Source organism: Homarus americanus, unplaced genomic scaffold (genome assembly GCF_018991925.1).
Source record: "Homarus americanus isolate GMGI-L3 unplaced genomic scaffold, GMGI_Hamer_2.0 scaffold37564, whole genome shotgun sequence".
NCBI classification, from domain to species: Eukaryota; Metazoa; Arthropoda; class Malacostraca; order Decapoda; family Nephropidae; genus Homarus; species Homarus americanus.
The window spans coordinates 35,949-48,677 of record NW_024731562.1 but is presented as its reverse complement, the minus strand read 5'-3'; the positions used below and the strand labels follow the sequence as shown (position 1 = coordinate 48,677).

General features: G+C 40.0%; 1 protein-coding gene across 1 annotated transcript; it reads left to right on the top strand.

The window, feature by feature from the left end:
• Positions 1-7,821: 7,821 nt before the first annotated feature.
• On the top strand, positions 7,822-9,657 carry LOC121867628 (the record flags this gene model as incomplete). Its single annotated transcript, XM_042367644.1, is given in 1 exon segment — positions 7,822-9,657. A coding segment is annotated over 1 exon segment (516 nt), but the record flags the coding sequence as incomplete, so codon positions are not given.
• Positions 9,658-12,729: the final 3,072 nt, after the last annotated feature.

Here is a 12,729-nt window from a genome sequence, read left to right as displayed (position 1 = left end):
AAGTCTGCTTCTGGATGGTTGGCTGACCGCCTCTCAGTCTGCCTCTTTCTAATTGTTGGCCACTCTGTCTGCCTCGATGGCTGGCTGACTGCCTCAGTCTGCCTCTGGTGGCGGCTGACTGCCCTTAGCTCAGTTTCTGATGGTTGGCTAACCCAGTCTGCTTCTGATGGCTGGCTGCCCCCAGTCTGCCCCAATTGTTGGCTGCCTCAGTCTGTCTTCTGGTGGCTGGTCATTCTGCCCCAGTCTGCCTCTAATTCGTCATTACCTCAGCTTGCCTCAGTGGCTGGCTGATCTGTCTGCCTCAGTCTGCTTCTGATGGTTGGGTTAATCATAGTCTGCTTCTTGATGGCTGGCTAACTCAGTCTGTCTTGATGGTTGGCTGGCTGCCTCAGTCTGCCTCTAATTGTTGGCTATCTCAGTCTGCCTATGATTGTTGGCTGCCTCCTACTGTCCTGTGGGTCACACACACACACACACACACACACACACACACACACTTGCTCACCTGTGGCATCCCCCAAGGCACCAAGATGGGACCACTCTGCCTCCTTATGCATATCAATGATGCCCTAAGAGAAAGCTCATTACTGGAAATATGTTGAAGACGCCACCATTGGGATCAGTGTCAACAACTCGGCTCCCGACTGCTCCGCCTTCCAGGATTTATTGAACAGTCTCCAAAACTGGGCCACCAAGAACCACATCACCATCAACCATACCAAGACCATGGTTATGCACATCAACCTCTCCTCCATCGTTGTCACACCTCTCTCCATTACTTTAGGCCCCAACACACTCCAGGTTGTGGACTCCACCAAGCTCCTTGTCGCCACTGTGGATAACAAACGTTAGGACTCGAAAATACGTATTTGACAAATTTGGGTACGACTGAGGCAGGTCATAAGTGCGGGTGGTTGTAAGTCGAGTAGGTCGTAAGTCGGGAAGGAGCTGTATCATAATTGTTTCACTTATGTTATTTGTATATTATTTCTCATTGTTATTTGTATATTATTTCTCAATCAAGTGACACATTCCCCAATTATGTAACTGTATATCTTAAGCCTTCTGGCTGCCATGCTCTTTCAATATACCGTTAAGTACAGGTACTCCTCGACTTAAGACCACCCAGACATTCGACCGCCGCAGTCGTACAAAAAAAAATTATTTATTATCACACTACTACAGTATAGTATTCATTTACGCAGTCAATTGAACCCGTGGAGGTCTGCGTAAAACGAGAAACGCTTAAACAAAATAACAGAACATATGGGATTAATTGAAATAGAGACTGGGCCGACCCCCAAACTACACTTTTTCCCGACACAAAAGTATGTTGTAGTAAAAATAACAACTTAATTTTATGATGGTATGCACACACAATTAATATTTAAGAGAAATATCAATAATATTAGGTTTTTTAACACTTACTTAGTAGAAGAGATGGCTGGGTACACAGGGATTGGGGTTGGTTCTGTATCACTATCCACCACAGAGGCTTGCAGGGCCTCTTTGTCAAACCCCTCAAAGTCCATATCCTCACTATCACTATCACTGACTTGGGCTGGCTGTGGTGGGTGGCGGGTGAAGAACTCGGTAATGTTTTGTTGACTGGGCGACCTTGAGCGCACCCTGCCCGCACCGCTTCCTGCGTAAATGATGGAATGAACCGCATAAATAAAAATTGTCGGTCTGGCAAGGTGCCGCGTAAATGACCAAACGCGTAAACCAAATCCGCGTAAATCGAGACTATACTGTACTTTTTTCTTTTATTTAAACGTGGCCTCCAGCCTCCCCCAATATCCACACCTTCGCTGCCATTTCATTACCTTAAAATTAACTATCCTAATACATAAGTAGCTACCCTAGCTGTGTTGAGTTAGCTGAGCCGCAGATCTATGCGGCAATCAGTGACTCGCCTCATAGTCAATATCTGCAACTGTTGTCGGCTTTGGGGCCGATGCTCTCGTTCCCCTGAGGCAGAGCAAAGCCGACCGAAGGAGACAGTCGACATCTCATCCAGGCTGTAACATAACTTCTGGGCTGCTGCTTCTGTTTAGAGATCACCTCAGTGAGTCTGGCGTAGAATCATCTTGCACTTGGTCCCATCCCACCAAAGGTTGTGAACACCAGAGGAGTGAAGTTGCCTTGATCAACGTTCTGAATTCTCTCCCTTATGCCCTAATCTTGTCGTTCTTGTTCCTTCTGTGTGCAGCATCGAGAGCTAAGTTGCGGTGACATGCGGCCATGGAATAAAAAATCCTTATGTCGAAGAAGGCTCGCTGTCCCCGCTTCCAAAATCTTCGAGCACTGACGTCAACACGGGCTTCGTTGGATGTGTTTGAAGTCCTATGTTGGAAATTCTCACCGTCCAATGGAAGGAGGGTCGGTTCTACCCTGACATCACGACAGATTTCCTTCAACATATTTGCAGTGAGATCACTTACTTCATCATGCTTCATGCATACGAAGCCCCCTTTCTTGCATGCCATGGCGTGGTCGACGTCATAGGAAAAGCCACACACGCATTGGGAGGGCAAACCTTCTACTGGCCTACCGTACCTTAGAGCATTGGCATCTGTAAATTCATGTTTACTGAGATTGAAACCATTTGCCCTTATCGGTAACGTAGTTAACCAATTTGAGGCCCCCCCACCTGCTCTATAGCTACTTTTTTTTCTTCAAATTCTCCGGTATTTGCAGCATCAGCTGCTGCAACTTTTCACTTTGGCCGTGCTGCCATTCTGTCGTAATGGACCTTCGAATCATGTTTACTTTACTGGTGTCCACCTCCTCTGTTGCGTTCTGAACTATTATGTGGTCCGTGAGGGCTGCCGTGAGAACTGAGTTTTGATGTTCAGTGGCAGCAATCTCCTCTGGATTGGTCAATCCCATTCCTCCCAGTCTCTGTGGTAGTGCAAGGAGTGATCTTTCTGCTGGGGTTAAGTGAAGGTGTTTCACTAATTTGGGAATGAAATTGACACTGGTAGCTTCTTCCAGAGGGTGGAGGAGGGGTCCGATATCAGGGATAGTGCGCATCAGTTAGTTCCAGCGATGCTTGACTCCATGGGTGAATGCTGCAAAAGCCGCATGTGGCTCTGTATTAGCAATATCAGACAGAGCTTTGATTTCCCTAACCCACTCATTCACCTTTCCCGTTACGTACTCGGTCTTGAAGTCCGTCGTGCCGATTACTGTGCCTAGGTGTCTTTGGCCATCCTTTGTTATTTTGACCTCACTTCCACCAAACACCTCCATTGCCCGTTCATAATGTTCTGGTTTCACAATGAGGAAGGACGTGCTGGCATTTGGGTGGTACCCTATTTGTGGACCTCGTGATGTTATCAGGTCCTACCACTTTTTGATGTCCTCCACTTTTCCTGCTCCTGTAAGGTCGTCAGCATATGCCACTTGCTTGACCTCGGTTATTTAAAATTTTATTGTGTGTTGAAGCACGGATAGGCCTATTGCGTACATTGTCATTGCAACAGGGTCCCCTTGTGTTGTTCCCTCAGTTGACTGTATGATGGTATCACCTCTTAGAGCCTTGTTGTTTACTATAGGGGGGTCTGATGGATTCCTATAGGTGTTTTCAACATACATTGCAAAGCTTGGACACTGAACATAAGAATGGAGGAAACTGCAGCGGGCCTATTGTCCCATACTGGGCAGTCCCGTTTACACCCAACCCCTATTGCTCATATGAACATCCAACCATGTTTGAAGCAATTCAGCGTATTTGAGTTAATGATGATATTTGGTAACTTGTTCCATTCATCCACTACTCTGTTTCCAAACCAGTGTTTACCTATTTCATGCCTAAATCTAAATTTGTCTAATTTAAAACCATTGTTACGAGTTCGCTCCTGGTTGGATACTTTGAGTACCTTTATAATGTCCCCTTTGTTTAGCCCTGCCTTCCACTTATACACCTCTATCAGGTCGCCCCTCGCTCTACGTCTCTCAAGGGAGTGCAAATTAAGATGCTTTAACCTGTCTCTATACTCAAGGTTGCTAATGCCCGGGATTAGTCTTGTCATTCTCCTCTGAATTCTTTCCAAGGATTCTATATCCATTCTGTAATACGGTGACTAGAACCAACTGGCGAATTCAGGTGTGGTTCATAAGAGTAAAGATACAGTTTTGAGCGACCTCAAGTAGTCTTGTAACTAACACTTTTGTATAGAACCCACTTTATTAGCCTTTGTTATGAGCAAAAACACATTGTTTACTTGGCTTATGTCTACTTATCACATTCAAAGCTCTCGCAGTCGATTTCTTCATATATCTATCTGGTATCTGGTTTCCCTGTTTACATCTCTCCTATACTAGAGTACTTTACATTTGGTTTGACGTTGATCTTGATGTAAAGCAGCAGTAAAAGTGGCTCTCATGTTATATGTTGAATGCTTGAAGGCCCACCACCCCCATTATGCATTTTCCAATGATCTGCCTCAGCACTTCCCTCACCACTATAGGCCTACATCCTAGATTCTTATCCAGGGGAATGAGGCGGCAGGCCGTCAGAGCATGGAGGTGTTGGCAGCACAAGGTTGCTAGCTTTCTTGCAAGGGCGGCAATGGCATGCAGAGATCACTTGCTACGGGGCCAAACTTGTTAATGCTGAGGATGACTCTCCAACCGTTTGCATCCAGGCCTAAAGGGCCGGCACCTCCCTGAGTCTTCAGTGCCTTTTTCCACACCATCCCTCCTGTTATTTTCTCAAACAGGACAGCATTTGGTGGGATATAGTCACCCTGGAACCTGATGCCTTTGCCTTTACTTGCAGGGGGATGTTTTTCTTTCAGTTGTTTTAATGTCCCTCTGCTACTACCACTACTACTACTACTTTGCTGTCACTCGGAATCAAGTATGACGATCATTTTGCTATGATACGTGTTATTAGGGATATCACCTTCGTTGGCGAGGTCTCACAAGCGCAAGATATAGTTTGAGGAAAACCTCACTTGTCTTGTAACTAACACTCCTTTGTATGAACCCGACCGAGTACTTTGTAAACCTTGTTTTGAGCAAATACTGTATGCATTATTGTCTTGGTTTAGGATTCCTAATCATTAATCATTACCCCTAAATCTTTCTCACCGTCAGATTTTCTATAACATCGTTGTTCATCTAACATCTGGTGTCTCTGTTTACATCTCGTAGATTATGTACTTTACATTTGTCTACATTAAATATCATCTGCCATTTCTCAGACCATGCAAATTTTTTGTTTTAGATATCCTATAGTTTTGTTGAGTCCTTGTCAGATTTAATTATGTGTTGCTGTCTGTGATTATATCTATGTCGTTTATGTATATAATAAATAATAATGGTCCGAGTACTGAGCCTTGGGGTACTCCACTAGTGACGTTATCCCAATCGGATTTAGTGCCATTAATGCTTACGTGCTGTTTCCTGTCCTGTAACCACACCCTAATCTATTTTAGAATACCTCCTCCAATTCCATGAGCCTCCACTTTTCGTGTTAGTCCTTCGTGGGGGACTCTGTCAAAGGCTTTGCTAAATCGAGTTGTACCTCATCAAAATTGTTTCTGTCATCCACGGATTTGAAAAGAATGTTAACAGATTTGTCAGATATGAACGCCCAGTTGTGAAGCCATGTTGGGAATCATTGATCAACTTGTGCTTCTCCAGGTGATTTCGAATAGTCTGAAATGATTGCTTCCAGTAATTTACCTACAATTGATGTTAAACTGATTGGACAGTAGTTAGTGGATAGTGATTTATCTCCCTTCTTGAAAATCAGTATTACATTCACTATCCTCCAGGATTCCGGTACTAAACCCTTTTTTAAGGACATGTTAAACAAATTTGCTAAGGGTATACATAACTAAGTTCCTCCTTACATGCCTTTAATACTCTGGCAAATATCTCGGCGGGGCCTGGTGACTTATTAGGCTTTAGTTTCTCTAATTGTTTACTAACATCGTTACTAGTCACTACTATGTCGCGTAATCTATTTTCTTCACTATCTCTGTATATAGTCAGTGCCTCGGGCATCATGTTTAAATTTTAGGTGGTGAAAACTAATGAAAAATACCTGTTCAGATTATTGCTTATTTCTCCATCGTTTTCAGATAGCTCGCCGGTATCTGACTTTATTGGTCCAATCTTGTCTCGAGTTTTAGTTTGATACATTTGGAAGAATCCCTTGAGGTTTAACTTTGCCTTCCTTGTTACCTTCAGTTCATTATTCCTCTTTGCTTTTCTTATCTCGGTTTTAATCAAGGAGGTAAACTTCACCACGAATGATTCTCCTACCTATAGCCTTCTTTTGTCCTGTGATATTCTTTAAATAATTATTTATCCATTTGGGGTCATTGTTGTTTGATCTGAGTTTTCTGTATAGTATATTCTGCCTTTGTGCATTAAGTAACTTGTTATAGTATTTAAATTGTTATGGTACTCATCAACCTCGTAACTCATGGTCATGTCAGCTGGATACATTATGTTAGGTCATATTATTTACACCCTCTCGTGTGGTCATGTAATTCTCCCCCAAATGTAATACTCCTCTCAGCTGCCTTTACAACCTATCAAAGTTTGCCCTTGTGACTGACATTAAGTTCTATTTTGACTCTCACTCATGTGAGTCAAGTTAATCCATGTTTTGGTGACTGCTATTACATTGATTTTTTCCGAACATACCAACGCCTTGATTTCATCCATTTTATTTTTCATTCTTCTACTGTTCTCGTAGTAGACATTTAAATCCGAGTCCTCTCTGTAACATTTTGGTTTTATCTGTAATTTAGTTTTATTGTCATTTTTAGCATGAGTTCTCTGTAACTTTTCAATGTGTATCCCTGTGCACACTACAGTCTCCTCAATCCCCATGCTCACATGTCCTCTTAGCAGTTTAAAGACTTCAACATCTTTTGCATTGCCCTCTCGCGAGAGCCAGCCAGGGTTGCCGCCCCATCTTTAAATAAATGTACCCCATCCCTAGCATAACCCAGTTGTCAATGAATGGGACTGTTATTGATTTGCAGTATCTGTCAAAATGGCCATTGACACCAACTGCCCTTGACAACCGTTCACTGCCAACTTCCTTCATCTTAATACATTCGATAGCTGCCATGAATTTATCAAGGAGCTCCTCACTCCTACACTGGCCAATATCATTGCCTCCTGCACTGAGGCAGATAATGAGTTTCTTCTTATTACCAGACAAGATATTGTCCATCCCGTCAACTATATGCCCCACCCCAGCTCTTGGCAAACACACTCTCATCCCATTTCTGTCTTTCTTACAAAAAGTCTGATCTAGGTACCTTACATGAGAATCACCAACAATTAGGGTTTTCTTATATTCCTTGTCAACCTTGTCCTTAACTATCTGACCATCCATTTCGTCCTCCAAAGAACTAAAGGAGTTAGTACACTTAGCTGCAAAATTGGCCTTCCTCACGACCAGTCTTGTCACCCCTCTCTTCACCACCTTCCACTGGCCTGTGTTGTCATTGGACACAGACTCTCCCTGTCTCACATCTACCTTCTTCAGCCCCACAATCCTGTTAATCCCAGGAGCTAATTTGTTGCGACCCTTCCTCGAGTGAAGTCAGATGACATATGAGTGAAGTCAGATGTGTGTGTATGTGTGTTTGTTTGCTTGTGTGTGTGTGTGCTTGCATCAGGAATAATGACTTATTTATTATAGATCTTTCCTTTATTCTTTTTTACTTTTTCTTTACATATAAAAAATTTATATTGAGTAAATTACTGTTGTTTTATTAGTTTTGAAATATACTGTACTGTATAAGAATGTGTACACTTACAAATAAAATTTGTTTGTTTCAGCCCATAACAATATTACCAGAGCAAGACGTACTGGAGGACCAAAACAAAGATGATGAAAGTTACCTCAAGGAATTATTGGAGGCGTTGGAGGAGGAGATGCAGAACAATAAGTCCGTGACGGATCTGGACGCCTATGAAAATGGTTCCATGGACTCGCAAGTAGAAAATTCAACGAGCTCATTCGGGGGAGGTATGGTTATCGTGAACGTTAGTAAAGAAGAGGACGGCGGAATATTTGCTGGATTATTTAATCTGTCTTTGGAAGATGACACAACTCTCTATGTCATCATCGGTGCTTCAGGTCTCTGTAGCCTTATCATTGTCACCATCATTTGTGTAGTTGCATACCGTAAAAGGTACCCGGTTAGGCTAGGACTCGGGCGCAAATTTGACACCTTCCAGAATCCTATTTACGAGAAAACCGTCGTAAGGATGCCAATGCAAGCAGATGATACAGAGGTGGAGAGGAAGAAGAGTGATGCTGAGGAAATGAGTGACTGTACTGTGTTAGAGTAAGATACTGTACTATATATGAATGGTTGAGTCAAAACCAAGTATTTTTATTAAGCATGATCTTCAGTTGACCCAAATGATCAGAAGAATATGATAAGCCTTCACTAGAGTTTAATTCTTTTTTTAATTTTGGTCACATTGAATATATGATTCCAGAATAAATTGGTGATGCAGGTACAGTAGTAATACTAGAAAATACTGGTTTTAGTGGTACAAATTTTTTATTACCTTGTAGTGATTATTTTATATTTGGGGTCCAGTTTATGTGAAATGATATTGAATACCTGCAGTCTCAGAATTTTTAATATTTACTTTTAATTCCAGTGGATCTCATGTCAGTGCATCTATATGAACTGAAAAGCTAATTATTTTCCATGGACGGGACCAAAGACTTGGTAGAGTGCATGATGCAGAAATCTAACTAAAATATAACTTTTTCTTTACAATTATTTTATAAACTTTATAATGGAACTCATTAATTTGCTGTGTGATAATTTATCACAAGGATTATCTTGAGTTCATAATGTAGTGGTCCTTTTTGGTTGCTGCAAATTTGATAATATGTTATCATAGTGGGCTGTAGGTGAGGCACGACTGGGGTCATTATACTGTACTGTACATACAGCCAGCAGGGTAGTGCCTCTCTCATCAGTCCTTCTGCTACTCTTGTACACTTTTCATGTTTTCACCATTACTGTATTATTAGTATTGTCAGATTTACTACTTGAACTGTGTGTGTGTGTGTGTGTGTGTGTGTGTGTGTGTGTGTATTGTACACCTATGGATATGTACATAACAAAAGTTTTATTTCTCTATGTTTTTTCTTTGTATAAAGGAATTTTTTTATTGGTAACAAATCCCTCGCCAGGTTCTGTTTAAGATCACCTGTCAGAACAACCTAACAGAGCTACTATATGTTTTCTTGGGGCTGGTCTACTGGATCACTGCATAAACAACAACTCACCCGGGTGAATGGTGTTTTATGAATCAAAAGTTCCTGACCTGATTATGATGTTTTGGTCAGGTAAAGTCAACATGAGACTGGAATGAACCCAGAACCAGCCAGCTTGAGTTGTTTTGGTCAGGTAAAGTCAACATTGAGACTGGAATGAACCCAGAACCAGCCAGCTTGAGTTGTTTTGGTCAGGTAAAGTCAACATGAGACTGGAATGAACCCAGAACCAGCCAGCTTGAGTTGTTTTGTTAAGGTAAAGTCAACATTGAGACTGGAATGAACCCAGAACCAGCCAGCTTGAGTTGTTTTGTTAAGGTAAAGTCAACATTGAGACTGAATGAACCCAGAACCAGCCAGCTTGAGTTGTTTTGTTACAAAGTCAACATTGAGAGATCATTGAATGAACCCAGAACCGCCAGCTTGGAGTTGTTTTGGTAAGGTAAAGTCAACATTGGACTGAATGAACCCAGAACCAGCTAGCTTGGAGTTGTTTTGTTATGTAAAGTCAACATTGAGACTGGAATGAACCCAGAACCAGCTAGCTTGGAGTTGTTTTGTTAAGGTAAAAAGTCAACATTGAGACTGGAATAACCCAGAACCAGTTAGCTTGAGTTTCTCTCACCATAAGCCTGGACTCACACTGCACATCTCTTCCCTCACACTGTACTATTCTATGTTTTTTTTTTTTTTTTTGAGGTGTTATTTCTTATAGGTTTGCAGTGTTGGCTCTCAGTCCATTATTAACAAGTTCATTCTTTGTATGAGGTGTTTAGTGTTTGCAGCTGTGTTTATTAATTGTGCAAGTGTTAATGTTTTTTTTTGTTTTGTATAACTCAAGTGCATGTCTGATGGTGTCAGTTATACACTCACATTTACCAAGTGTGTGTATATAAGCCCTGAATGTGCTTAGACCTGAAGATATTATTATTGAAGGCTTTACATTGATGGACTCTCTTGGCCTGTCAGTAAGTGAAGTACTGTACAGTATACTGGCTGTTTGGCTGCCTAGATCATGTACACACAGGCTATCATAGAGGTTATGCAGCTACTGTATTATCCTTTACTTTAAGAAAAATAGAGCTTCATGAATCTTTATGAGAGACTTTGACCACCGATTGACGTGGTTCTCTGAACCAGTGAGTGTTGGTTTAATATTTTACAAGGGGTCCTCATAATAGGTGGTTAATTGGGACCACAAAAAGAGCCACTGATAATGAAACTACTTATAAATGAGAATTAATTTCCATAATTAATAGGAATAGGGTTTATCAGGACCATCACATTGTAAGTGACTCTTATAAAGTTTAGTTATATATATACAGTCAACCCTCACTTTACGCGGTTAATGTAACCCACAGGGTACCGCGGAAAGTGAGAAACGCGTAAAGTGAATAACATAACATATGGGATTAAATGAAATAGAGACCAGCTGACCCCCAAACTCCACTTTTTCCAACACAATACCTATGTTCTAGTAAAAATAACATCTTAATTTTATGATGGTACATGCACACAATTAATACTTAAGAGAAATAGAGAAATACAGTCGCCAAGTTAATGTCCATTCAAATAATGGACACGACTCCCTCCCCCTCTTCTCACACTACACTGCTGGCTCTTCCCTCTGAGAAATTTTGGGGGAAAAACCAGGTATAGTAATAAATAATACCTCAAACTAAAGTTAGGATAATATAATTGACATTGCTGGATTCCTTGTAAGACCAGGAATATTTTGAATATAAATGTCATATATTTTTCACAAAAGATAACATACTTACTCAGATTAAACATTTTATCTAAAAATTTGTATGTCTAATGCAAAATATATGATGTTTATATTCAAAATGATCACCAAATTGTAAGAATTCCAGCAATGTAAATTATATTCTGGCCGGGTAATTTGTATGAATTTTATGAGCTAAAACAAATATCTTCAGTTAATAAAAAAAAAATATTCTTCACGACACTATCTGTCAATCAAAGTACCCCACCTTGCCTCCCCCCCTCTTCCAACCGCACGGTCAGTCCCAACCCTCCCCCCCACCCCCCACCTCTCCCTTCAAGAGAAAGAGTGGGTGAAAAAAATAAATTTTAACATTTTGTATTAAATAATACCTCAGATTAAAGTTAGGATAATATAATTGACATTGCTGGATTCCTTGTAAGACCAGGAATATTTTGAATATAAACGTCATATATTTTGCACAAAAGATAACATACTTACTCAGAGTGAACATTTTATCTAAAAATTTTATGTCTAATGCAAAATATATGATGTTTATATTCAAAATGATCATCAAATTGTAAGAATTCCAGCAATGTAAATTATATTCTGGCCGGGTAATTTGTATGAATTTTATGAGCTAAAATAAAAATCTTCAGTTAATAAAAAAAAAAAATATTCTTCACACGGTAACAGATGGTCGGTCGCCGGTCCCTCCCTCCCTCCCCCCCCACCCCCCACCAACGTCCCTACTAGATAAATGTGTGGGAATACCAGACTGTTTACCTTTTTAGTAATAAATAATAAATCAGACTAAAGTTAGGATAATATAATTGACATTGCTGGATTCCTTGTAAGACCAGGAATATTTTGAATATAAATATCATATATTTTGCACAAAAGATAACATATTTACTCAAGAGTAAACATTATATCTAAAATTTGTATGTCTAATGCAAAATCTATGATGTTTATATTCAAAATGATCATCAAATTGTAAGAATTCCAGCAATGTAAATTATATTCTGGCCGGATAATTTGTATGAATTTTATGAGCTAAATAAAAAAATTATACTTCACCGTGTAAAGGGGTACACCCACCGCGGAATGTGAGCATCCTGGGTTCTGGCAGGGCACCGCGTAAACGTGGAAACGCAGAATGTGGGACCGCGTAAAGTGAGGGTTGACTGTATATATATACTGTATATATATATATATATATATATATATATATATATATATATATATATATATATATATATATATATATATATATATATATATATATATATATATATATATATATATATATATATATATATGAACCAATATGGCACCTGATGCTCTTGCTGTGAGCCGCGGTACAACAATATTCATGCGCCAGACGAAATAGTCCCGTATTCATCCGCGTTCGTTGTAGGAGTTGCGTTCGTTATAACATTCTCAATTTTATAGGTAAAACTGTTCGTTATAGGAATATTCGTAGTAGGATCCGTTCGTTATAGCATACCCCACTGTATATATATATATATATATGTATATATATATATATATATATATATATATATATATATATATATATATATATATATATATATATATATACCTTAGAATCATTTGATTTCACATTATTTTATGAAATTATTTAACTTTATAACTTATTTAAGGTACTTAAAGTCGTTTAGGGTCAGTGTGTTAGTGCGGCACAAGCTACCTA